Here is a 26449-nt window from a genome sequence, read left to right on the forward strand (position 1 = left end):
AAACATGCTCCAGGAAACAAAGCAAAATGTTTACATTTTTCCGTGCGAGCGGTTTTTATCGCGCTATGTAGACTAATCAATTATAAATTACTAATAACATATAACATGTAGGAAGCTATTGATCACAAATTTCATGTCTGACAGGTGGAACATCTCTCTTTTTGTATACTAGTAACAAAATAAAGTGTAAAAAAAAAAAAAAAAATAAATAAAAATCTGTCTTTGCTTTCAATATGGAGGACTAAGCGGTCGGCGTATCTGGTTGGGTGAACGTCGGGGGGTTACATCCGATTGTCGGCACACAGTCACCCGTACAAAGCAACTGGATCTTTAAATACATTGTGTGTATTTTCTTTCCACCTATTACAATATTTTCACAGCGCAGTAAAACCATAATTGCCGTTCGCCGAACATGAACGACATTTTAAGTCTGTAACTGGTTGGGATAGTCTATTAGTTTGGAGAGGAATATATTTACGGAAGGAAGTAAAATATGTATCCGACAAATCCTCAGGTAAGTTAATTAACTTCATTATTCTCAGGTAAGGTATATATTTACTGTCAACAGTTTAAAGGAGATTTACTTCCTGTTTGGCCATCTTTTTTATAATTGTTCTGAGTCCATCTTCTCTTTTATCCTCAGAGGTCGCCGACCACTTCTGATTCCCGGTTTGACACGAACAGTAAGCGGACAGCGGTGGACATGATGGCGCGAGATAAACTCTTCCAGTGGACGGAATGTCGGGTGTGGATCAACTCTGCAATTGTGGCCGACATCATGGACACCCACAAGTCTGCCGACAAGTCCCATCCTCCAGCCCCTGCACCAGAACGTAACGCCGTCACCACTTTTCTGAGAGACCCAAAGAAAGAGAAGACAGGGGGTCTTCTGAAGCAGAAGTATTGTGAGTCAATGATCGGTCTACAGGGAAGTTCTTATTTTGTGTTTGGATTACCTAGAGTAAGAGGGATTGTGAAAGATTTGACAGAAGATCTAGGATTAAACTCAGAAAAAAATCCTGATCGCAGGGAAACTCCGGAAAAAACGGATTATCTCTCGGAAACTCAAAAGGACACGTCTAGAGGAAGTCCAGACGACATCAAACTTGGAGAAAGTCGATACGACTACAAACTTGGAGAAAGTCGAAGCGACAACATACTTGGAGAAAGTCGAAATGACTACAAATTTGGAGAAAGTCGAAGCGACAACAAACTTGGAGAAAATCGATACGACTACAAACTTGGAGAAAGTCGAAATGACTACAAACTTGGAGAAAGTCGAAGCGACAACAAATTTGGAAAAAGTCGAAACGACTACAAACTGGGGGAAAGTCGAAACGACTACAAATTTGAAGACATTGGAAATGACAGACTAGGAGACACAAGAAACAACCGATTGAAGGAAAGTCAGAAGCGGATGGGAGAATCCAGGAATGACAGACTCGGGGAGACTTTGGACGATAGACGGAGCTTGAGAGACAGTAGCAGACAGGATCGTGAGAATGAACCTCCAGACAGTTTCCGATCCTCAAGCAGACGACAAGACGACTTCAAACCAAACCCTCTGGGACAGAGCGGGGCTTACGACTTCAGTAGCAGCTACAGACAAGACCTTCGTGAGAGCAGACGACCCCGTCCAGAACCGAGGGAGCCTGAGGAGCCAAACCTGTACTCCTCCAGGGTTATGCCTGATCGGAGAGCAGACGATAGGGGGATGTACTCATCAAGGGTGTTACCAGACCCTCCCTCTTATGGCCCCAGGGTTCTGCCCGAACGACCATCCGACCCAAGGGATCGATACGACGACATACAGAGCTGGATGCCTGACAGTCAACTCCCAAAAGCACCCCGGTCTAGAGACGATTACCCCCTCCCTCCTCCACCCCCACCCCCACACCGCCAGGCTAGCGGCAGGTACACAGGTGTGATAAGGAAATAGCTCTCTTTTATGCATGGAAGCTTATATTACATTAGATACTACGGTATAAAATATATATCCAAAATTACTCGAGTAATTAAAGAATTTTATTCCTATTTATTTCAATCATATCAGTAAACTTGTTTAAACGACTGTTGAAATCCTTGACAAGGTTTGATGAAATTCTATAGGCGGCAATATGACCTCAGCATTCTTTAGATGTGTTATAACTTCTACAGGGTATTGTGTAAGTCCGCGTGACCGAATCAAGCTTTATATATAGAGAGTGCAATATAGATCTATAGGTTAATCTGATTGTATGTTAAACATTCCATATGTACATGAATTCGCATTTTTGTCACCGCAGGAGTTTTAAGATATTTTATATAACATCCCTAGCTCGGACGATATATAATGATAATTTACATATATACATCTTACTAGCTTATACGTATCCAGATTAATTAAAAAGATTGTTATGTATATGTAACAATGGTGATGTATATATACATGTATATCTTGTACATGTAATTGTTTGTACTCTATCATTTACGTACTATAGAAATTACATTTTAAAACACCTTTTACTAGTGTCTCCTTCCTCTAATTTTTAGATATTTTTTTAAAAAAGTGTTAGACAAATATTTCTTATAAAGTGCATGCACATGTTTGTTAGATTACACATGTTTGTAGAATATATTTATAATACTGTCCAAAAAATTCCACGTTTAAGGTGATTTGTGATGACCTTGGTTCAAAATCTCTCAGTTCATGGTCATTTGTCTGTAAGTCATTATATACTGACCTCTCACTGAACACAAATATTACCCTTTCTTTGCTCGATATAAAGATCAAAATAATTATTATTCTGATCGACTTATAAATCAAAGTCTATATTATACTGATCGAGTTATAAATCAAGGTCCTTATTATCATCAGTACTGATCGAGTTATAAATTAAAGTCCTAATTGTTATTTATAAATCAAAGTCTTTATAATATTGATGGAGGTTATAAATCAAAGTCCTTATTACGAGTATAATGATCGAGTTATAAATCAAAGTCCTTATTATAATGATCGAGTTATAAATCCGAGTCTTTAGTATGCTGATCGAGCTATTAAGTACTAAGTATATTTGAAGCTACCAGATATTTTACTTGAGTCCAGCAAAGTGATCGACTGTATAGTTCCTCGACTATAAGTGGCGTTTGAATCAATTATGGCACAAGAAATATATCAAATACACGTGCTTTAAAATGCCATCTTATACTTTTATTAAGAAATTACAGACTAGGGTATCTTAGTTTATAGAATATGTCGGAGTACATGGACATATACAATAGTATTGCTAATGATAAATGAACGGTTTATATTCTATAAATGCGGAGTGAAATATGCTTAATAATGCAGTATCACTAAACCCTCAAAAGGGCCGGCGCATGTCAAGATTATTTTAAAATGAAAGAAAAATATTGCAATTTTTTTATTCAAATTACTTCGTCTTATTTCAGGGAATGAACATGGTTTTTAAATCTGCAAATTAAAAAAAAAATACGTTTATTCAGTTAAAAGAAAAAGAATTCTTCCATTCTCTGAAGAGAAATAGACAGGCAAAGTCTACATTTATGTCAAGGCTTTACTTTTCCATTTCCTCAAAAGAGTAGATGAAGGCAATACCAGTCAATTTCTCAAAAAAGTAGATGAAGGCAATGCCAGTTCATTCTTTGAAAGAACCGATATAATCTTTAACTGTCAACTACTCTAGAGTGGCTGAGGGATATATCCCTGTCCACTTCTCTAAAGATAAGTTGTAGGCTATGCGTGTTCACTTCTCTAAAGAGGGTCTGTGGGCTCTACATGACCACCTCTCTAAAGCGGCTCTTTGATATGACCGTCTATGCTTCTCTAAAGTGGTTGTAGGTTGTGCCTGTCCACTTCTCTAGAGTGGCTGTAAGATCTACCTGACAACTTCTCTTAAATCGTTGTTAGATATGCCTGTCTACTCAATAGCGACCGTAGAATATGCCTGTCAATTCTTTAGAGTGGTTGTTAGATATGCCTGTCTACTCTATAGCGGCTGTAGGATATGCCTGTCAATTCTTTAGAGTGGTTGTTAGATATGCCTGTAAATTCTTCAGAGCGGTTGTTAGATATGCCTGTCTACTCTATTGCGGCTGTAGGATATGCCTGTCATTTCTTAAGAGTGGTTGTTAGATATGCCTGTCTACTCTATAGCGGCTGTAGGATATGCCTGTCAATTCTTTAGAGTGGTTGTTAGATATGCCTGTCTACTCTAAAGCGGCTGTTGGATATGCCTGTCAATTCTTTAGAGTGGTTGTTAGATATGCCTGTCTACTCTATAGCGGCTGTTGGATATGCCTAATATTTCGATCTTTAGAGTGGTTGTTAGATATGCCTGTCTAATCTATAGCGGCTGTATTATATGCCTGTCAATTCTTTAGAGTGGTTGTTAGATCTGCCTGTCTACTCTATAGCGGCTGTAGAATATGCCTGTGAATTCTTTAGAGTGGTTGTTAGATATGCCTGTCTACTCTCTAGTGGCTGTAATATATGCCTGTCTACTCTATAGCGACTGTGGGATATGCCTGTCTACTCTATAGCGGCTGTAGGATATGCCTGTCAGTTCTTTAGAGTTGTTGTTAGATATGCCTGTCTACTCTATAGTGGTTGTAGGATATGCCTGTCAATTCTTTAGAGTGGCTGTTAGATATGCCTTCTACTCTACAGTGGCTGTAGGATATGCCTGTGAATTCTTTAGAGTGGCTGTTAGGTATGCCTTATACTCTACAGTGGCTGTAATATATGCCTGTCTACTCTATAGCGACTATAGGATATGCCTGTCTACTCTATAGTGGCTGTAGGATATGCCTGTCAGTTCTCTAGAGTTGTTGTTAGATATGCCTGTCTACTCTATAGTGGCTGTAGGATATGCCTGTCAATTCTTTAGAGTGGTTGTTAGATATGCCTGTCTTCTCTATAGCGGCTGTAGGATATGCCTGTCAATTCTTTAGAGTGGCTGTTAGATATGCCTGTCTACTCTACAGTGGCTGTAGGATATGCCTGTCAATTCTTTAGACTGGTTGTAAGATATGCCTGTCTACTCTATAGTGGCTGTAAGATATGCCTGTCTACTCTATAGTGGCTGTAGGATATGCCTGTCTACTCTATAGCGGCAGTTGGATATGCCTGTCAATTCTTTAGAGTGGTTGTTAGATATGCCTGTCTACTCTATAGTGACAGTAGGATATGCCTGTCTACTCTACAGTGGCTGTAGGATATGTCTGCCGCATCTTTAGAGTGGTTGTTAGATATGCCTGTCTACTCTATAGTGACTGTAGGATATGCCTGTCAATTCTTTAGAGTGGTTGTTAGATCTGCCTGTCTACTCTATAAGGGCTGTAGGATATGCCTGTCAATTCTTTAGAGTGGTTGTTAGATTTGCCAGTCTACTCTATAGCGGCTGTAGGGTATGCCTGTCAGTTTTAGAGTGTTTGTTAGATATGCCTGTCTACTCTATAGCGGCTGTAGGATATACCTGTCAGTTTAAGAGTGGTTGTTAGTCATGTTAGATATGCCTGTCTACTTTATAGTGGCTGTAGGATATGCCTGTCTACTCTATAGTGGCTGTAGGATATGCCTGTCAATTCTTTAGAGTGGTTGTTATGCCAGTCCACTTCTCTTGAGTGGATGTATGATATGCATATATCCAACTGTTTAGAGTGGGTGAAGGATATGCCTGCCCACTTCTTAAGAGTAGCTGTAAGGTCAGCCTGTCCACTTTTCTAGAGTGGTTGTAAGGTATGCCTGTCCACTTCTCTAGAGTGCCTGTAAGGTAAGCCTGTCCACGTCTCTAGAGTGTCTGTAAGGTAAGCCTGTCCACGTCTCTAGAAGATCTGCAAGGTAAGCCTGTCTACGTCTCTAGAGTGGCTGAAAGGTATGGCTTTTCACTTCTCTAGAGTGGCTGTAAGATGTGCCTGTCCACTTCTCTAGAGTGTCTCTAAGGTATGCTTGTACACGTCTCTAGAGTGATTGTAAGGTATGTCTGTCCACTTCTCTAGAGTGGTTGTGAGGTAAGCTTGTCCACCTCCCTGAAGTGGATGTAAGGTCTCTAGAGTGGCTGATGTACTAGTATATCCCTGCCCACGTCTCTAGAGTGGTTGTAGGATATATGCCTGTCCATTTCTATCGTCGCAAATCACGGCCAAATGTATACGATCCTCTCCCATTCTGGCTGTAGGTGAATGTACGAGCATATATCGTAGCTCATTAAAATATTGACCAATGCAAGTAAAGCATTTTATTACATTTTCAACAGTGAAATACTGTGATTTATTTATTGAATAAAAGTGTTATTCTCTCACAGTTTGAAAGGGTACCAAAATGATATTCTCTCACAGTGTGAAAGGATATCAAAGTAAGTAAAAAAATAATTTCTGGCCTGTCATAAGAGAGAGATAGTAACTAACCATCTTGATAGAGCTAAAACTGCAAATTTCTTTCCAAATATGTAATCAACTGCTAAGCTGTGACGTCTCAACCGCTCAACTATGACGTCAAGCTTATGACTCTGTGTTAGGAAAATAACACAAAGTTATTCCATATTCATTTACAAAACATTGAATTTTCTGTTTATTACATTTTCTTTGATTTTTCCCTTTGTCCCTGTCTTTTCTTAACACAGTACTAGTGTCATAGGCTGTGGCGTCATAGTTTGTAGCAGTTGAGAAGTCATAGCTTGAAAACATTGTAACATGGATTTTAGCAACATATTTTGGAAGAAAATTGGCACTTTTAATCTCTGTCAAGAGGTTAAGTTTCTATCTCAATCTTGTTACAGGCCAGAAATTATATTCTACTCACTTTGATATCCTTTCACACTGTGAGAGAATATCACTTTGGTATCCTTTCACACTGTGAGAGAATATCACTTTTATTCAATGAATAAATCACAGTATTTCACTGTTGAAAATGTAATAATTACACATTATTTCCTACAGGGAAAATGACTTTCTTTAATCATGTTTTCTTTCTATATGTATTTACTTTTCCTATGGTCGATTCATAGGCACTTTTCTGAAATAAATATTTTAACCAAAGTATAATAACACATGGTATCTAACTCGAAATTACTATGAGTATCCCCTCCCCAGACTCGCAGTCACTGACACATTCAGAGAAATGTGGGTTGGGGAATTAGCCGCTCCATTTCATTTCTCAAGCTTCATATGTCCGACTTTTCCTACCAACTAAACAGGGGTCCGCGTTTTCTGGGAGGTGATCCAAGGTCACTTTTAATTGCTTTAGTACCGGTACATCCTTTTTATAACTCTGCAAATTCCAGAAGGGGGGGGGGGGGTCCTGACCCTCCCACTCCCTTGATCCGCGCCTGTATTACATAGTGCCATTTTTCGTTTCCAACAGATATTTGGGGTTTCCCAAAACAAGGACACTGTCATTCTTTCTATTAGACTGTGGAGCAACCCATCTCTTATGCACAACTCTCCCATATCATTGAAAAAAATATTGTGGCCCCACCCTACACCGGGGGGTGGGTGGTCATGATTTGAACAAACTTGAATCTAACTAAGGATGCTTCCGTTTTAATATGACAATTAATAATGAATTTGCTTTCTTCATTATCAATTTTAAATGATTTTTTTCCTATTCATTCTTATGTAAATTGTGGCCCCACCCTACCCTGGGGGTCACGATTTAAACACACTGGAATTTACATTATGTAATGAAGCTTTCACAATAGTTACAGTTACGCTTTTTCAGCCCAGCGGTTCTTGAGATTTGTTTGAAAGATGCCATTAAATTTTCACTTATTCTTAATAATCTCTCCTTGAAATAGAGCCCTTCATTTAAATATATATACATGTATATATTTTGTCTAGTATATATATATATATATAGAGAGAGAGAGAGAGAGAGAGCTAACAAGGCAAAACCCCTTTTATCCAAGGATGCAAGTTTGGTTGAATTCGGCCCAGTGGTTCTTGAGAATAAGAGGAAAATGTGATAAGTTTACAAACAGACTGATGACAGACAAATTTGATCAGAAAAGCTCACAAGCTTTCAGCTCAGTTGAGTTTAAAATACAGCCAGATGCATCCTCAACACTACATCAAAGCATCTCAAACAAACAAAACAGAATTTAAAATGTTGATTTTATTGAAATGAATTTTATTCCTATTTTATACATGTATAAAAGATGATCTACATAAAATTTTAGTCTAGGATGTAAAAGCAGAAGTCTCTGATAAGACTGCAGCTATACAGTCTAGGACTTAAAAATAGCAACAGAAGCAATAAAATTGGACAACCTGGCACAGACACATATTCTGTCTTCATAAAATTAATCTTTAAGATAAACAATGTCAGAGAGTCATATCATAAATAAAGCATTCAGCAAATAAAAAAATCTTAACAAACCTTATCTAGCAATGTAGCATTTTGCAAAACATTTTTTTCTGCATCATTTAAAACATTACTTAAAATGCCAATGAGATTAAAAAATGTACATCAAAGAAAAAAAGATGTAGTCCCTATAGCTGCCATTATAATCTCTCAGCCCTGGAGATGTAAGGTGTGACAAACGGGGCCTGATACCATCATATGGCAACTGACTTCAGTACACAAAGGTCAGGGAGAGACTACCTTAAACTCTCCATTATCTTCTGGCAGGAAGTCTCTTTATATAATGTCAAATGAAACAAATTATATATGACACATGAAACATGATTTTATGCCACATACATATTAATTTATTGCAATTATTTCCTATAGTCTGTCAAAGTGACCATTGAGTCCACTGTCTTTTTTCCGTCCTTCAAAAGCAAAATACGAGACGTAAAGAAGGCAGAGCTGGAGAGGACTGGCAACGAAATAGGCACTGATAACTGGCTACACCTGTACAAGAGGTTAACGAATGCTCGAAATCTAACCTACAATGATAAAAGTCACAGGATAATGAACGCTCGAAATCTAACCTACAATGATAAAAGTCACAGATTAATGAACGCTCAATATCTAACCTACAATGATAAAAGTCACAGGTTAACGATCGCTCGAAATCTAACCTGCAATATAAAAGTCACAGGTTAATGAACGCTCAATATCTAACCTAAAATATTAAAAGTTACAGGTTAATGAACGCTCGAAATCTAACCTACAACGATAAAAGTCACAGGTTAATGAACGCTCAATATCTAACCTACAGTGTTAAAAGTCACAGGTTAATGAACGCTCAATATCTAACCTGCAATATTAAAAGTCACAGGTTAATGAACGCTCAATATCTAACCTACAATGTTAAAAGTCACAGGTTAATGAACGCTCAATATCTAACCTACAATGTTAAAAGTCAAAGGTTAATGAACGCTCAATATCTAACCTACAATGTTAAAAGTCACAGGTTAATATAAATGTCAAAGGTTAGCTAAACTAAAATAAGTTCTACATTTTCTTCTGTGATGCAACCTACATGCAGAGATATTTGACTTATCAAGTACCTTAAATAAAATAGCGAATGTTAATTTAATTATTGCCTTTAATAAAATAGAATAGAGAGTGTTTGATTTAACTCATGCGTTAACAAAAGAATAGAATGTGTTTGACTTACCTAGTACCTTTTACAAAAGAATAGAATGTGTTTGACTTACCTAGTACCTTCCATCCACTTCCTCCATCTGCCTCATGCACTCGATCCTCTCCACAGACAGGTCAGGGTTCATCTCCGTCACCGACTTGATAGCCTCCGCTAGCAGCTGTAACAACAGAAATATTAACTACAGGAGGGACAAACATTTACCTCACAAAAAGGCTTGAGTTGGAAGAGTTATCCATCCCCCCTAAAAACCCAACAAATGTAGTCAAAACATTTGCATTGAAATCGTGCAGAACTGAAAAGAATTTTTTGTTAACATTTATTTATTCATTTTGGCTTTGTTAAAAATGTGGGTTGGCGATACATTTCTGAAAGTAAATCAATACAGAACTTACCGCATCATGGTCAATATCGTCTCCATTTTCTTCCTGTGAAATCACAACCTTTTTCTCCACTCGGGTTTCCGTTTTACCATCTCTCTCCGTCTTATACTGAAAACAAAACAAACCAATTATCTTCAAGTTTATCACATACTGCTAATTACATACAAAATTACAGAATATGTGTTTTACAATCTAGAGCACATATACAAGATTATTAGATTAGGATAATATACTCTTTAATATTATTCTGGCTCTGTTATGAGAGAAATGGAATCTTCATGTTAATAAGACACAGTATGAAAAAACACTGAGTACTCGACAGTGAATATAGTGGAATAGTGCACATATACCGAGTACAGGACTATTTCCATAGATAGCTACATGTGTAACTCTGCCATGCTGTGATCATACTCAGTGTGAAACAATATACATGTAAGCTTCTATTGGGCAAGAATTCCTCATACAAATCTCAATCAAAAGTTGGGAAAATGGACTGATTGACAATTTGTGCTACTTCAAATTGTTTTCAGTTTGCTTCTTGAATTAAATGTAGATTTCATAAGATATTGTAGCAACATATAAAAGAAGCCTGGAATATAAATACAAGAACTGTGTTCAAAGCAAGAGGTTAATAACCAAATATGTTCCAACATTCAATATCTCTACCAGGAACTACCTAGATGTAAATATCTGAAACAGAACAAAACAGAGAAAAAGAAAAAAACAGAAGGAAACTATTTCTTCTAAGAACTGTAATTATGAGAATCATGGAGGACTGATGGTTACACGAGGGGTTAAGACTATACATAATGCCATGCAGAATGTCACATGCTGAACACACACTTCTGCCCCCCGACTGAAAGCAGAGCCAGGGCTTAAGTTACACTCACTGTAGTAGTCTCTATGGTCTGAGTTCTTGTCGAGTGAGACTGTGAGCTGATGAGGATCCCGTCCTCGATCTCCAGGGGGACACCGTCCTTCTCGTAGGTGACTGTCCGAGTCTGTGTTTTGACAATGGGGACGTTGGTGGTGGGAATCGGCCGATCGTCCATGTTGGGATCATACCTCATTCTCTCTGTGGTCACTGTTGGGGGCTAAACGGGAAAATAATCCCTGACTACATAACCACCAGTAGGATACACATAATATATACACAGCATGGACATACCCGTACATCAGTGAGCCAGTCTCACCAGTAGGATACACATAATATATACACAGCATGGACATACCCGTACATCGGTGAGCCAGTCTCAGTGCTTAACATAATCTGTCCATGCAGTCACACACACACACAGTTCTTACCATATCTGACAAACTGTCATCTGTACTATTCCTATACTTCTTAGGGGCCACAGGAGGGGGCTTCTTCTTCCCTAGAGTTCCCTCCCCTTCACCATCAGATGTTGATCCCACGGGTTCAAAGAAAGGCATCAGGTGGTCTCCCTTCTGTCGGTCCCTCACCTCCTAGCATACACAATGGGGCAGTTTCAACCATTTACAAATCAAGAGTTTATTTTAATATATTATAACTCATAGTTTTTATCTTTTTTGTCATAAACAGTTAATCAACATCACTTTTATTATTTTAAAACCTAAGCTAACGGCCAGACTGTGTCTTTGTATACAGATCATGTTTAACTTGTACCATTTATCTACTTACTGTGGTGGGAGGGGTGACGGCAATAAACTGCATTTTCCTGTCTATGGACTTGTCACTGTACTCTGGGTGAGTTCCGTCCAATCCAAGACCACCCTGCTGTAACGACAAAACAGATGACATTCAGAACTGGTTTAACACCAAGTAACAAATCTCAGAAAGACGAAAATCATCAGTAAAAAAAAACACATGTAAAGCAACAGAATCACACATGCTGTGAAAGCAAGACTGAGATATCCGGTCCAGATTCATAGTTAGTCCTCTATTTACAGCTTCATTATAATACTTTGTTATCAGTTATATAAAGATTGTGGTTTATATTAGGACTATATTTTATAGTTTTACAAATTCTGTCTTTTCCTGTTTACAATTTGACATGATATGATTTAATTGATAATCATTGTAAAATGCAATTGGCTAAGCAGATAAGCAACTTAGAAACAAATGATATTCCATGTATAATCTGTACCAATTTACAAAGCCTTGTAAAATTGAGGTTTACAAATAAGTTCTTCTAACAATTGAAATACTAAAACAGAATTCATACATATATTTTACATAACCATAAAACATTTAAAGCAAAAACAGACATCCGACATAAACATTGTAAAAGTAGAAAATATGAATGAAATATAGAGAAGAAATGAGGCCATGAAATGAAGAAAGGGACATGCAATCAGCCAATCACTGGCAGTCAAACCTCTTCTATGTCATCGTCGAGAATTGCATGATGGGATATGTCCTCATCAGAAGAAGAGGATGAAGGTGAGGATGTCGTAGCTGAGGGCTCCTCTGGCTGAAGTAAAGGACCATCCTTTATTTTGTTGTTAATTAGTATCAATGAATAATTAAGGTGAAATTCTAACAAACATAAAAGCAATCATACATACAACATAAAACAAAATGCAAAATATCATCAACAAACACCTTTATTTTATGGTGTTTACATGTTTAGAAAAATGGAATCGAGCTTTTCAACATCAATACATAAATTAATAAGGAAAAAATATGTGCCACTTTAGAAATGTAATACATTTTGCATATTGGATGCAGATTGAATTCTAGAGCCACCACATAAGGGGTATAATTATCAAAACAGAGCAGCTACTAATGTTACCAATTTCTACTACAATAAGACAAGGGAATTCTACACGTATCATTACTTTTTGCATCTCTACACACAGTGTGAATTATACTGACATTGGGCTGATGACTGACAATAAATCTCCTATGACATGACAATCTCTGATGCTTAGTAGTACTAGTACACATGAACTTAGGCAACATATCTCACTCTTGGTGGTAAATATGAACTGACATCTCTCTTTACTAAGGGACTCTCAATAAAATAACAGTCATGCTTTATAACGTCCATGCTGTAACATGCGAGCTGACCTTAGCTTTACGGTCCTTTAACTCATTCATTCCGGGCAGTGCCCAGCCCATCCCTACTCCTCCTTTCTGAAAGACAAGTCCTCACAAGGTCAAGGTCACATAGTACAGATAATACTTATATTGGTCATCAATATACACTTATCTTTTAGACTTATCCTCTTGTTCTTATATATACATGTAGCACATTGACATAAAACGAAATTTATCATGTACAACATTTACCAATATTAAACTTGTTTAAGATACATTTTTGAGTTCATGCTTTGGCTGTATTTGTTGATTTTAATGTGGATTCACGCTTCAAATGATGATCTGGATATTCTCATGCAGATGAGGACTATTTCTTCATATGCAGAATGACAATGGAGAAGAGAACTGTGACTGTTAGATTAATGAGCAGTTGAGGAAAGAAATATTAATTGATTAATGACAATCAAGGAAAGAAATATTGACTGATTAATGACAATCAAGGAGAGAAATGTGACAGTTAGATCAATGACAGTTGAAAGAAATGTGGATTAATGACAACAACTTTGTAAAATACCTAGAAATGTCAGTTGTATTTTAAAACACAAGCTTTATTCTCTAATCTATCCAATAGTCAATCTTAGTTATGAACAAGAAAGGCTTATGTAAAGATACAACAGAAATCAAATGAAATATGATAGATCCGTTATCTGAGGTTCTATATTAGAAGAAACAAAATGCATATCAGCAATCTCTTACTGTTTTCTTAAACTAATAGATGAAACAGGAAGATGATGATTTGTTTGTTAATATGACAGAGCATACTAACTCATTACAACAGTGATAGTTAGCCGTGTGTAAAGTCATGCCGTGAGTGACACATGCCCAGCATACAATGAGGGGGCACCTGTCTGGGGGGAGTCTTCACTTCTGGCTCCTCGGGGGGCTTCTCCTAAAGTATCATCATACATCATTACTTACTTGATACATATGATAAGTGATATCAAATTTCAGTAATTTTAACTTTATACAGTACCGGTTCCTGTGTATCTTTTTGCTCGGATTGCCATGGCTCTGTTGGGAGTTCTATCCTTGCTGCCTCATTTTCATCATCGGATGATTTGTGATGTCTAACAAAACTAAAGCAGCCTGTGGAAGACTTTTTCTTGGATTCTGACTTTTTCTTGGTAAGAGATTTTTTCTTCTTAGATTTTTTATTTTTCTGGTCTTTTTCCTCCTGCTTTTCCTTCACATTTTCCTCCTCCTCTTTTTCTTTTCTTTTGTCCTCCTGATCTTTTGATTTCTCATCATAGACTTCCTGTCCTAACAAACTTGTGTCAGTGTTACTCTTTGGTAAAACCTTAATTTTCACATTTACATCTTTTGAGTGTTCCCCACTCTCTGTTTTTGTCACAGATTTGGTTTCCTCCACAATCTCCTTTGTCCCTGTTTCCTTCCCTTCCTCCACTGAAGGAACAGCCTCACTCTTATCCTGTGTCTCTTGTTTTTCTTCCACTTCCTCTTTCCCACTCTTTTTCCTCTTTGCTTCTAATTTTTCTTTTTTCTTTCTCTCTTTTTCTTCCTTTTCCTTCCTTTTTTTCTCCACTTGTTTGTGTTTTTTCCTCTCTTTTTCCTCCTGCTTTTTCCTTTTTTCCTCCTCCTTTTGTCTCTTTTTTTCCTCTTTACTGACCTCCACTGTTTTTTTCTCCTCAATCTTTGAGTTGTCACTAGTGTCTTCCTTTCCTGCCTCCTCATTAGTGAGGACAACACACACCTCTGGAGGCAATTCAGGTTCCTTACACACCTCCTCTCTAGTCTTGGACTTTTCCTCTGATTTCGTCACTTCTGATTTATCACTACTGACTGGAGTATTAACACTTACTATAGTTGTTTTGGAGATCTCAGTCACAGTAGAATCTGAAGACAGTTTATCCTTCACTTCAACATTTATCTCAACTTTTCTCTCCTTAACCATAACTTCATCTTTGAGTTCTACTTTAGGACTCTGCTCTCCTTTTTTATGCACTTCCTCTTCTTGAGAAGCAGACTGCTGGTTGTTTTCTAACACAAGGTCATTCACTACCTTAACACAAGCTTTGTTTTCGAGTTTACTCAAATCCTCTCCACTTGGGATTGAGTTTTCATCAAAATGAATAGCTGAACACTCACCATGAGTTGGGGAGGATGGGCCAATGATCTCTTCCTCTATAACTCTAGAACTTCTGTGTTCCAGCAATACCTCCCCTTCATCACTGCTGGAGGAAGAGGAGGAACTTTTCCTCTCGTTCCCCTTTACTTCACTCACTAACTTAGAGTTCGACTCAATGACTGGTTTTACAGAGTCCGACTCTGCAAACACTTCATCCTCTATATTCTCTTCAGGAACAAGACCAGACTTTTGTTTATCTTTTTTCTCATTTTTGTTTTCCTGAGAAAATAAATAGAAATTTCAGTAAATCATTTTCTGTTCTCTTCAGACAGTCAACACACATGCAAAAGAGATAAGGTTGTCCATCACTTTCTCTCCATGCTATAATTCTCTAGATGAATCATCTCAGCTCATGCAGGAGTTAGGAAGACCTTGTATGAATGGAAGTCCTTATTCATGCAGAGACTGGTCTCTGGTTGATTCCTGGAATGTTCATCCTACTTCATGCAGAGATTATTACAACTGGAGAAAAGTGGAGTTCTCAAGACAGACAATTGTGTAGTTCATACATAGTTAATAACATGCACACTTGCTTGTTAAAAGTTCTGTGCTGAAATGTCAGCTTTGAAGATACATCATCCCAGATTTACTTTTCATGGCCATTCAATCATTCTTTGTTAGAATGTACACATATTTTCATTTGAAATAGAAATGTGTGAAAAAAAAAAAGATTATCATTTCAAAAGTTTGATCTCAAACACCACAAAAACACACATGGAGCAAAAAACATACATGTACTCTATACAAAAATATAAATCTAATCATTAAAATTTGAACCTCAACAACTTTTTTGGTTACATATTAAAAAAAGAAATATTTAAAAGCAATGTGGGACCACTGCATTCATGCAGAAAAAAATAAAAGAGGTAAGCAGCATTCCTAGATAGAGGCAGCCCCAGCAGCAGTTGAGGTTCCGAGACCACACCAAAGGCCTAAAGCTGTTGGACATGTAATCTGTAGATAACATCTGGGTTACGCTTATTATACCATACAGGGTGTACTAATAATACTTTATACAGGGTGTACCATAATACTTTATACAGGGTGTACCATAATAATCTCTATAATGTGTGCTTTATCTACTCTACAAAAGCATTTCTGGGATTAGAAACCAAGCAACGTTGCTTAGAAATTGTGACTGATAACCTGGTTATATCTGTCTGTAGTTTTGTCTGTTGGCGAGTCTTTGTTGTTTATTTCAGTCTCCGTGGACTTGTGTTTGTCACCTTTCCCTTTAGATGGCGTTTTCTTAAGCATGCCAAACAACCCTCCCCCCTTTTTATGTTCTTTCTTATCCTTATGCTTGTCATGGGCCTTGTCATGTTTAACATGCTCAAGGTCCTCTCCCTCTTTGGGGGCGGATTTAGGGGCGGTTTCTTCGCCTCCAGATTTGGGGGCGTTCTCATTATTGCCTTCCTTTCCAAGTACAACAGCATCCTGTTTATATTTACAAAGGTGAATAAAAAAACTCAACATTAAAAACAGGTGATGGACATACTCAAAAGAAACAAGGAGGCCTCTCTTCTTACAAACCTGATAGGAAAAATGTACATTTCCTTACAATAAGAAACACAAAAATTTAAATTAACAGAACTCTCTGTTGTGAATCACACAAAACATCAGTGATACGTTTGTAGATTCTTACCGAGTCCAGTCCCATTGTACCAGAGGTTCCATTGATAGCTGTCTCTGTGGCATGATGGTCTCCCTAGAAACACAAATTATTTATTTTATTAAAATTTAGCCACTGAAATGCATACTTGTACATAAAGTACTTGCTCAGTTCACAACACACAGGTACAATGTTTTGAGAAATAATTACAAGTCTATATAAAAAAAAATCATCAAACGGTTAGCTTTGATTTCTTTAAGAACTATCAGATAGAAATTGACTTTTTTCCTGCTCACCATTATATCGGTCCTGTCCTCTGCGTGGTCTTTATGCTTTTTCTTTTCTTTCTCCAATCTCTTACGTTCCTTCTCCTCTTCTTTCTTCCTCTGTTTTTCCTCTTCTTTCTCTCGTTTCTCTCGCTCCTTGTCTTCCTTGGATTTCTTGCCTCCATGAAGTGCCCCAACCCCTTCTAACGTAGCAGCATCCCCGCCTTCCCCAGGCATGCCCTCTGTCTTCTCCTGTCCAAGAGAAAATGCATACCATAAGTTCTGGGATGACAATTCACAGAATATAGGTAGAGGGAGTACAAATAAAGATGAGCGTCATATGTGAATTGCATTATATAAATAAGTTGCATTAATTTAGTTTTGAAAAATAACTTGTTTAAAATGCACTACAATAAAATTGCTATCTTTTTTTCTGTGTAAATATAATGGAAATAAGTATACATGATTTCCCAGCATTTTATCGCGTCGGTCTTCCGTCGTGTCTGGTTGATCAGCCTCTGTTTCCCCATGCTTTCTGTGGCTTTTGTCTCCACGGTCCATTGAACTGTAAGGGGGAGGACCACTAGACATTGTATCTGTGTGTCCCGTCAATTTATCTGTACGGTCATAGGCATCATTCTGACCATCTGCATCTAGTTAAACAAAAACAGCTGCCTCATTTTCAACTCTTTACAAATACATGTATTTCAGCTAAATGTTATCATAATGGTAATTTCAAGTCTGAAGCCCTCCAAAGAATAATACATATTTTTCAATTTTTTTTCCTCCTGTAAGTGTACTAAATAAGTGACTTTTAAGATCTCATGATTTTATTATCTCCTACAAATGAATACATGACTTATGAGGTCCAAAACTAAATAAATGACATGAGGTCAGTAGGAGTTGAAGGGGACTATGCCCCCCAATAATTTTGCCAATATGTAGTATACTAAGGAAAACATGACTACTTTATACTTGTGCCTCCTCAATGGTGTCCCTCTGATGAACTTTTTCCCCTTAGTAGTCCCCCTCCTCCAAGTGAAAATGACACCCCCCCCCCCCCAAAAAAACCCTGAAATTGCTTCCTTTGGGGTTGCCAGGTAAAAAAAACTTAGAAATAGGTAGGTGACTTACTATGTCTGATGATGTGACCCTCGGCATCTCTAGGCATGCGGAAACTGTTCCCTAGGCCCCGCCTCTCGACCTTCACCTTAGGGCGATCAATCAAGTCCTCCTGCTCTCTGATCTGTTTTTGTGTTCTTCCTGAATAACGGAACCTTGAGTTAAATCGTGGAATCAGGGTACCTGTACTGTTGTTTTCTGGTTCCTTTAATCTGTGATTAAAAAAATAAAAGGTTGTAAGAGCAGCATACACAAGAATTTAATATCACTGTGTTTAGATCATATTCCCAAGTCAAAGATTTCTGATCCACTCTGCTCCACATAAACCTTGACAGAAAGACTGACTTTGACAGTGTTTACTGTCACGCCATCAAGTGAGATTAGATATTTTGAATTCTCTTGACCTCGGCTATTGACCAATCAGAGAATGCCAGACAATATTGAAAGTCCGTAATAAATTTAGCATAACTTAAAGTCCTACGCTGAGACAAGCCTTTGATCTGGTTATTTAACAGTAGACGTTATGTAGGGATTAAAACTGGCATGTTTTTCCGTTTATGATTTAGTTTCAGATTAGATAAAAAATTGCTTTTGATTGGCTCATGCAAACTTTTATGAGGCCAATCAGAGAGCGCATTTCTAACCGCCAAACTCAGTCTTTTTGGTCAAGGGTTTAAGTGGAGTGCATTAAAAACCGTGGACTTGGGAAGATGTGTTTTAATGTGTTGAGTTATAGTTTACCAACCTGAAGAAGGTGTGATGTTCTACACAGGTTTTCCATAATCTTTTGGCTAATTTATGTGAATCTAATTTAAAACATAATGTTGTTTCTTGTTCCCCCTGCAATGAAAAGAACATTGATCCTATCAACAAAAAAAACCCCTTTTAAACATGGATAATTCTATTTCATTTTATTTAAGTTTTAATGAGTAACAGGATGAACCAATTCTAACCTCTGATGGTCGGATTTTGATGTAAAAGTTGTTTCTTTTATATGTAAGTTTGATGATTTTAGGCCAGACAAATCGGTTAATCCTGAGTTTGTCTCTGTAGAGCTGAATCCCACTGGAACACACCCCCAACATAACGACCTGGTTCTGGGAATCCTGCAAAGGTTAAAGGTCAAATTAACACAATGTCTCCCACACATTTCACCTTGGCATCTTTATTCATTCAGTATACCTATGTATATATAGGCAAATCTAAATTCATCATCATATACATGTACATGTACTGAAGTGGCTAAACATCTTAACTAAACATATACATGTATGTATATATATATTTTAAGTAAGATCTGCGTATTAAACATTCAAAGTCAAACTCTTCAAACTTCGTTTTGTAACATATCTGATTTCCTGGAACCTCTATTTCTCTGATGTAATCACAAACTAAGTTTGCCTATAACATTCCCTCAATAATCTATTTCTGTGCTATAATTGCTGCATTGTAAGTGGTTATCTACCTTTGCTTTGTGCAGATCAACACCATACATGGCAAGTTTCTTCGCATTTTCCAGGAAATTTAATTCTGCCTCCTCAGGAGTCTGTCCCCTGCAAAGATAAAAATCAAAATGGACAACATTACTGCTATGTTACATACACAAATACTCCATCAATTCCAAACACATATAAACAACAACAGTATATTTCTACCAGTAATTAAGTACAACTTATGCATTATAGAAATAACTTACTTGTGTGTTTTGTGTAGTTCTAACTTACTTGTGTGTTTTGTGTAGTTCGTGTATCTTTTGTGACAGCTCTGGAGTTTGCTGTGGAGCGAAATCGAAAGCTTTCAGATATTCATCATCAGGGCCATCTTCTTGAGGGTCGTAATCCCCGATCTCTGCTTGCACCGTGTAGGAACCCAGGATAGCGTGGGTCATAAACGAGCAGGGCAACCTACAAAGAGTGGTCAGTACAGAGATATAGCGTGGGTCATAAACGAGCAAGGCAACCTACAAAGAGTGGTCAGTACAGAGATATAACGTTGGTCATAAACGAGCACGCTAATATAGAGACTTATTCCGTAGCTGACTGTAAAAGATATGTACCTATCAAAATATTACTTACTTTCCATTGTAAATATCTGCTCTGATCTGTAAACAAATCTGGTATCTGAAGAAAAAAGAAAAACATTTATGAAGTCTTATCAATTCTTCCCTGATGCTTCCACATATATCACAGTCTCAAAAAAAAGAAAATTTTCGCTTCCTTAAAAGATGATGTGTTTCTGTAAACTGCTACTTATTTTGATGACCAGTCAAGAAAATTTCAACAATTTTTATTGATGATTGTCTGTTGTAAATAGCTTAAAAATGGGACATTAAATCAACATTTCTAATGTTGTTACATTGAACTTTCATAAAGTCCATATTTATTACACTTTCAGAGTATCAACTGAAGATTCACTTCAACATGACATTCACTGTCCAGCAGATTAATTCACCATGTCATAATCCTACCTTGTTATGTCTTCATGAAGATGGGAAGGCTCTGGAGGATAAAATTTGACAGCAAACTCAAAAACCCAGGTCCCACCTACAAACAAATCAACATAGTATTAACACTAAATTCAAACAGCAGGTATAAACACACGTTTATTACGGGAGACTTTAGGATGGAATTCCCTCTATCCCAAAAATGACTTTTCTTATCAATGAACAAGTGTCTTTGTATCTGAATTATATTAAGAACACAGACAGGTTCTTGTTGCCAAAGCCAAGTTTAGGCAGAACAAATTACAATGGAGCAATTTCTAACCCACTACCAGGTATAGATGGTTTTCCTATGACATATTTGCCTCTGGGTTATTCCCCTTGGACGCCATCTTGTAGGACAAGGTAGTGGGCTGAACAACCAATTTTAAACATGTATGGCAGAAATATACAGGGGGAAAATATTAACAATATTGAAATTAGGAATTCAGAGATGCTTTAACAAGCATATATTCATCAAAAAAATAGTGTTATCTACACCTCAGCACCAGCATAACAAGTTCAATTTCGTTGAACAAAGAAGGAATCAGGGAGATGTTGACCTACAATATTGTGGCCATGGGGAAATAACTCTTTCCAAAATTGCTTCAATGGAAAACTATCTACATACTAATTACCTCTATGTACTTCTGTAGAGCAATGTCACATCACTTTACAATGCTATACAATGTCAAATGATCTTATAAATAATACTAAACAATAAACTGTACTTACTTTTCACCTGCTTTGAAATTTTCTTCTCAAGGTTGAGCCAATACTGTGATAAAAAAATTATTTAAATTTAAACATATATAACTGTAAACTTATGTGCAAACAAAATAGAAATCTGAACAGAGGACTTAGTTACATACTCATAATCATAACAAACAGATTATTAACTAAATTACTGCTGTAATTCAAGAATAGGTTAATAGATAATTTAGGTGCAGGTTGACAGTCAACTCAAGTACAGTTTAACAGATAATATCATGACCAGTGAGCAGATATTTCCTGAAAAGGCTGACAGATAATTCCTGTAAAGGATAACAGACAATTCATGTAAAGGCTGACAGATAACTCATGAACACATACCTTTACATCTTGAGCACCGGTGTACGTCAGACCAAAATATTCTTTTTCACTTATGTTCAACTTTTTGCATACTTCTTCAAACAATTCTTTTCCCTCTGCATTCCTCTACAAATCACAAAAAATTCATTAGACCAATCTTCAGAAGGTAGCAAACAATGTTAAGGCCTTAATTTACTTAAGCACGTAATATTCCTAAGTTTCTCTGGTAATTTAAGAAAGGGAATTCTAAGCGTTTACCATACTGACTAAAGAAACAAAGGTAAGAGTTATTCCTCTTTACTACACTTTACTACAGCAAAGATTAATAAACATTCAGAAAAATTCTGTCAGGAATTGAAATTCATAGAATCATATCAATATACACAATGTCATAAAACAAATCCTGCTTACATCAATTTCATGGTTAGCTTAGAATAAATGAAACATTACTAACATGGATAGCCCTCAACAAATATAGAGTTGGAATTATTTAAAGAGAAATTATTCAGTTAACTTTTCATTATCCAAAATGGTGCACAATTAATATTGGAATAAACTGTCTAATCCATGAAATTTGTATTGATCATCTTTTTTTTTAAATTTCACATAAAACATGTCTAAACCTCCTCTGATGGTGTCTCACTCATAGAAAATGAACAATGCCTTGTTTGATTCACTTACATTGATGTCTGTTTCAAAGTCATTTCCATCCAAAAGGAGAACACGACACAGCACCATCTTGTTAGATTTATGCTGTGTCGGTTTTACAGTCTCTCTACTCTCCCGATTCACTGAATCCTTTCTATCCTGAAAAAACAACAAAGAATTAAATCTCCTACAGTGATTTTTCTACACTCAATTTAGGTCCGAATATCGGCCCTTTCCCCTCTTAAAAATTACCGATTTTTTCCCAATTTTCAACTGCTTTTTTCCCAAAATCAAAACGTATTGTTTTGGTTTAATTGAATTTTTTATGTACGACTTATCTAAAATGGAACGCTATTGTTTTTGGTCATTCGGACGCTTAAAATAACGGCGAAAAACAACAGTTTAATTGTGTGTTTGCAAGACTTGGAAAATCGATCATGTGGAAGTCAAACTTTTGTGTCAATACATCGTAAGAAATTTAAATATGCATGTGAATCTGTTAAGCATAGCTTTATTTGTAATTTGCAAGTACTAGTAGTTCTACAACAAGTGTCCTTGATTTCACGAAAATTAAACTGTTTCTTCATCCTGCAGAGACTGGCATTGCAGAGAAATATGCGATACAGCAATACATGCTTGTAAATAGTGTCAAGATTATTCCATCTCCAATGCGAGCAATAACGAGAAATCGGGAATGATTTTTTTTCTCAATTTATAATTCTACCATAATGGTAAAAAAAAAAAAGAATATCTATAGGACAATCAAAATACAAAAATGAAAGAAAATTAAAATGTAGAACTGTCCATTTTGTTGAACTTGAAAAATTTTGTAGCAAATAAATTCAATAAATGATATTACATTTACTTATTATTTTATTTTACTTGTCAATATGAAGGTTAATTACAATCTTATTGTTTTTTCCCAATTTGACACAAATGTCGACAATTTTTCCCAATTGAAAAGGCACAGGCCCCTTTTAAAAATTGTAGAAAAATCACTGTCCTAATTTACCACACTTATTAAAATACACTTCCACATCTTCAAATAAAATGGAGACAATTCATCAGTCCCAATATTATGAAGGTTACAGAATTTTTAAATAGATCCAATGTAGTTTATTCTACCTATAATGTGTAAAGATAATCCATCTTAATAAACACTAAATCACAACCAATGTTATAATTACATGCAGAACATATTTCTGGCCACACTTTGTGAATTTATTTATAATCACAATTCACATACTGAAATCAATCAAAAAACACTGAAAGTGAAAACACATCGACAAGGTAATGACTACTGTTAGAATCAATTGACGGTCAAGGAAATAGTTGAACTATATGACACATAAGAACTCGGTAATTAACACAGCAGGAGTCAAATCGGAAGAGCCCTGGGGGAGAGGCTGGTTGTCTCTCAGAAGACAGGTCTTAGAATATTCTCACTTCAAGTACAAAGGTCTATCAATATTAAGATCATTATGACTCATATGTGATATTACAATATTTACCAAAATTAAGCTTAACGCCGATATCGTACAGACGTGTGTGTAAACAATGCTTGAAGCACTATCAAAGAGGCCTACCCCGCCATGCCTCAGCAAATTCAAAATAACACAAATTAGGTCACGCACGTACTAAAGATAACTATGCTCAAAATAGAAATCAATAGGTATAGTTGTTCGATATAATGATATTGAGCGTAACAAAATCAAAACCTACCGGAAACAAGAATTAAAGAATGCCCCTGAATTTCTCTCCCGTTCAAGCGAGCTTGTATAGCAAACTATGACATCACAACCTTCCCAAAATTCCAAGCTTCTGTAAAATAAAGGTGAAGGTCTCCGCAGGTGGGGAAATCCAAAACGGCAAATTTTTGATAGACATTGACGACGAATAAATTTTTGTGCATTACATATATAGATAATAGTTTCTGAAAAACTAGAACATCAATTTATTCACCGAATTTAATTTTTTTCAGCCTTCAGGAGACTGTTCTTATGTACGACCTACCTAAAGAGAGTCATGACGTCGGTAACGGGATGTTTCGCACCTATGCATGGTTCGCCCCCCGATATTTCGCGCCAATTCTGTTTCGCGCTGAGATGGTTCGCCCCACGATGTTTCACAAATAAATGTGCTACTGAGTTTATAGTTCATTTAACAACATTTTAGATTTTAAATATATGTAAATATAGATATTTTTGGAACATTTTTTTTTAATTTAAGAAGATTTTATTTGAAGCAGAGACGTAAATTATTTATGTCTGTGTTTGAAGTATACATACATAGCATAATTATGAATTATTATAACACCGTGCTAAATACGTATAAGTAGATAATATATTATAATACCGCCATCTAATTAAGTAATTATTGCTGGCTTGGACAACCCACATATCAACTTAAATTCTCTCTTTTTGATCTCCAACTTATTACAATTAAATCCTCATTGAAACACTGTTGAATTGTTGAACAGACACGCTGAGCAAACGGGCACCGTACGATCCTTAACTTTAGCAGACGTTATTAAGTCATGAATCTGAGCACACAAAATATTTATATCCTATTTGAGATAAATAATTTAAAACGGATGAAAATGTGATGAAATGTTTAAAATAAAACGTGAGATGTTTCGCGCCCAAATCGGCGCGAATCATCCTGGCGCGAACCATCTCAGTGCGAAATAGAATCGGCGCGAAACATCCCGGATTCATGACGTCACAGAGCGGGAACTGTGTAGAGAACATAATCAGGTTATTTCTTACAAGTACAGTAATCGTAGAAGGTTGGTAGTAATAGGCATGTGTGGGGAAAAAATCTTGATTTCTACTGTTTACATAGATCTAAGTTAGAACAGAATATAACCCAAAAATGTGGACATAAATTGACAGTGCAAGAAGTTAGATCTAAATGATTTCCCGAGGAATCAATCTCTTAAACAGATGGGATACACAAAAATTTGTTTGTCAAATTTTATTGCTTTTTAAATATTTTGATGATTTATAACATTTATAGCAGGGTTTGACACTAACTTTAAAGCCTGTAGGGCTAGCAATTGGTAATTCTGACTAGCCCTGTTCACGAATTGTTGAATGTTGTCCAGCAGCCAAAGTCTCTGGCCAAGTCACAAAGCAATGAGGGGGGTAGGTGCGAGAGGGGGTTTTATGGAGGTGGGGGTATGGGGGCTTCCCCCTGTAAAATTTTGAAAACAAATCCTGCCTTCTGGCTGATTTTTCTGAATTTGGGCAAAATTATGCCCCTTTATAGACATTTTTCATTATTGAAAGATTCCACTATTTATTTTATAAACCTCACTTTTCAAGGTTAATTCATCATCTACATCAGTGCATTGCTTGTAACAGTATTCTCTGTTTACACATCAGAGTTTCAAACATTTGGTGATAAAAATTATTGATAGGTCAGACCAGAACAACATACTTCAGCCAAAAAGAAAATCAACAGTTCAATTTGTCTGGTGATGATTCAAACGGCATTCCTTAAACCTCACTAACAAATGTGGATTTTGTACTTTTTTTTATTAATCTTGCATAAGTGAGTGTGCAGTATTTAAAATTTCAGTATCTCCGCAGGACAAGCCTGCTTGATGGCTCACTAAGTAGCCCAAATTTCAGTTGTCATGGGCTAGCGGGCTACTGTTAGGGTCAAACCCTGTATTAGTTAAATGACTTGTCTCTAATTTTTTGCACTGTAAATGTATATCCCATTTGGGATATTATATTCAAAATGAGCTATTCTGTCACTCTGAGCCTTACCACTGACATTATCATTTTAATGTTGAGCATTCGATTTATCTTCTATTCATATATAGTAGTTCTTATTAGAGACAATTGATATTCCTGTAAAATTGTCATTCCCCCAGCAAAACCCTCTTTTAGTTGAAGGGCACTTAAAATTTTATTAATAAGATGTAAATAAAGCCCTTGATTAAAAATACAACAAATCCATTCTTTTAATAAAATTATATGGGGCATAAGGTTTTGATATAGGGTTTGTGACTTCTCAGTAAAATTAAGGTGCCTGTGCTAATATAATCCTATTTTAAGTGCTGAAGAGGAACTGTTTAAG

General features: G+C 36.5%; 2 protein-coding genes across 9 annotated transcripts in view; one reads left to right on the forward strand and one right to left on the reverse strand.

The window, feature by feature from the left end:
- The first annotated feature begins 282 nt into the window (after nucleotides 1-282).
- LOC133174838 (nipped-B-like protein) lies at nucleotides 283-2503 on the forward strand. Its single transcript, XM_061309936.1, has 2 exons — nucleotides 283-514; nucleotides 644-2503. Exons 1-2 carry the CDS (start codon nucleotides 494-496, stop codon nucleotides 1937-1939), a joined length of 1317 nt encoding a protein of 438 aa, XP_061165920.1. The 5' UTR covers nucleotides 283-493; the 3' UTR covers nucleotides 1940-2503.
- Nucleotides 2504-8095: 5592 nt separating this feature from the next.
- Nucleotides 8096-26449, reverse strand: part of LOC133175068 (band 4.1-like protein 3) — a 41303-nt gene continuing 22949 nt past the window's right edge. For 3 of the 8 annotated variants that reach the window (XM_061310176.1, XM_061310179.1, XM_061310181.1), the window contains 24 exons: nucleotides 22394-22519; nucleotides 21734-21838; nucleotides 21377-21419; nucleotides 20630-20705; nucleotides 20238-20282; nucleotides 19887-20066; nucleotides 19628-19715; nucleotides 19116-19268; nucleotides 18908-19002; nucleotides 18175-18374; nucleotides 17503-17693; nucleotides 17071-17292; nucleotides 16808-16870; nucleotides 16309-16599; nucleotides 13990-15381; nucleotides 13861-13905; nucleotides 12987-13052; nucleotides 12292-12387; nucleotides 11595-11690; nucleotides 11237-11398; nucleotides 10822-11025; nucleotides 9944-10039; nucleotides 9604-9708; nucleotides 8096-8886 (listed from right to left, as the gene is read on the reverse strand). In XM_061310176.1, the coding sequence (XP_061166160.1) occupies nucleotides 9604-9708; nucleotides 9944-10039; nucleotides 10822-11025; nucleotides 11237-11398; nucleotides 11595-11690; nucleotides 12292-12387; nucleotides 12987-13052; nucleotides 13861-13905; nucleotides 13990-15381; nucleotides 16309-16599; nucleotides 16808-16870; nucleotides 17071-17292; nucleotides 17503-17693; nucleotides 18175-18374; nucleotides 18908-19002; nucleotides 19116-19268; nucleotides 19628-19715; nucleotides 19887-20066; nucleotides 20238-20282; nucleotides 20630-20705; nucleotides 21377-21419; nucleotides 21734-21838; nucleotides 22394-22519 (4140 nt within the window). In that variant the 3' untranslated portion in view covers nucleotides 8096-8886. The other 5 variants (XM_061310177.1, XM_061310183.1, XM_061310178.1 and 2 more) reach the window with 5 other exon arrangements.

The sequence above is a fragment of the Saccostrea echinata genome, unplaced genomic scaffold (genome assembly GCF_033153115.1).
Source record: "Saccostrea echinata isolate AGI-Se365-2 ecotype Australia unplaced genomic scaffold, CSIRO_AGI_Sech_v1 ptg000060l, whole genome shotgun sequence".
Classification (NCBI taxonomy): Eukaryota; Metazoa; Mollusca; class Bivalvia; order Ostreida; family Ostreidae; genus Saccostrea; species Saccostrea echinata.

Bases quoted from the DNA above. Each gene is read 5' to 3' on its own strand.
- LOC133174838 (XM_061309936.1), top strand. From the start codon at position 494: ATGTATCCGACAAATCCTCAG. The intron at 515-643 runs GTAAGTTAATTA...TTTTATCCTCAG, and splicing joins TGTATCCGACAAATCCTCAG to AGGTCGCCGACCACTTCTGA.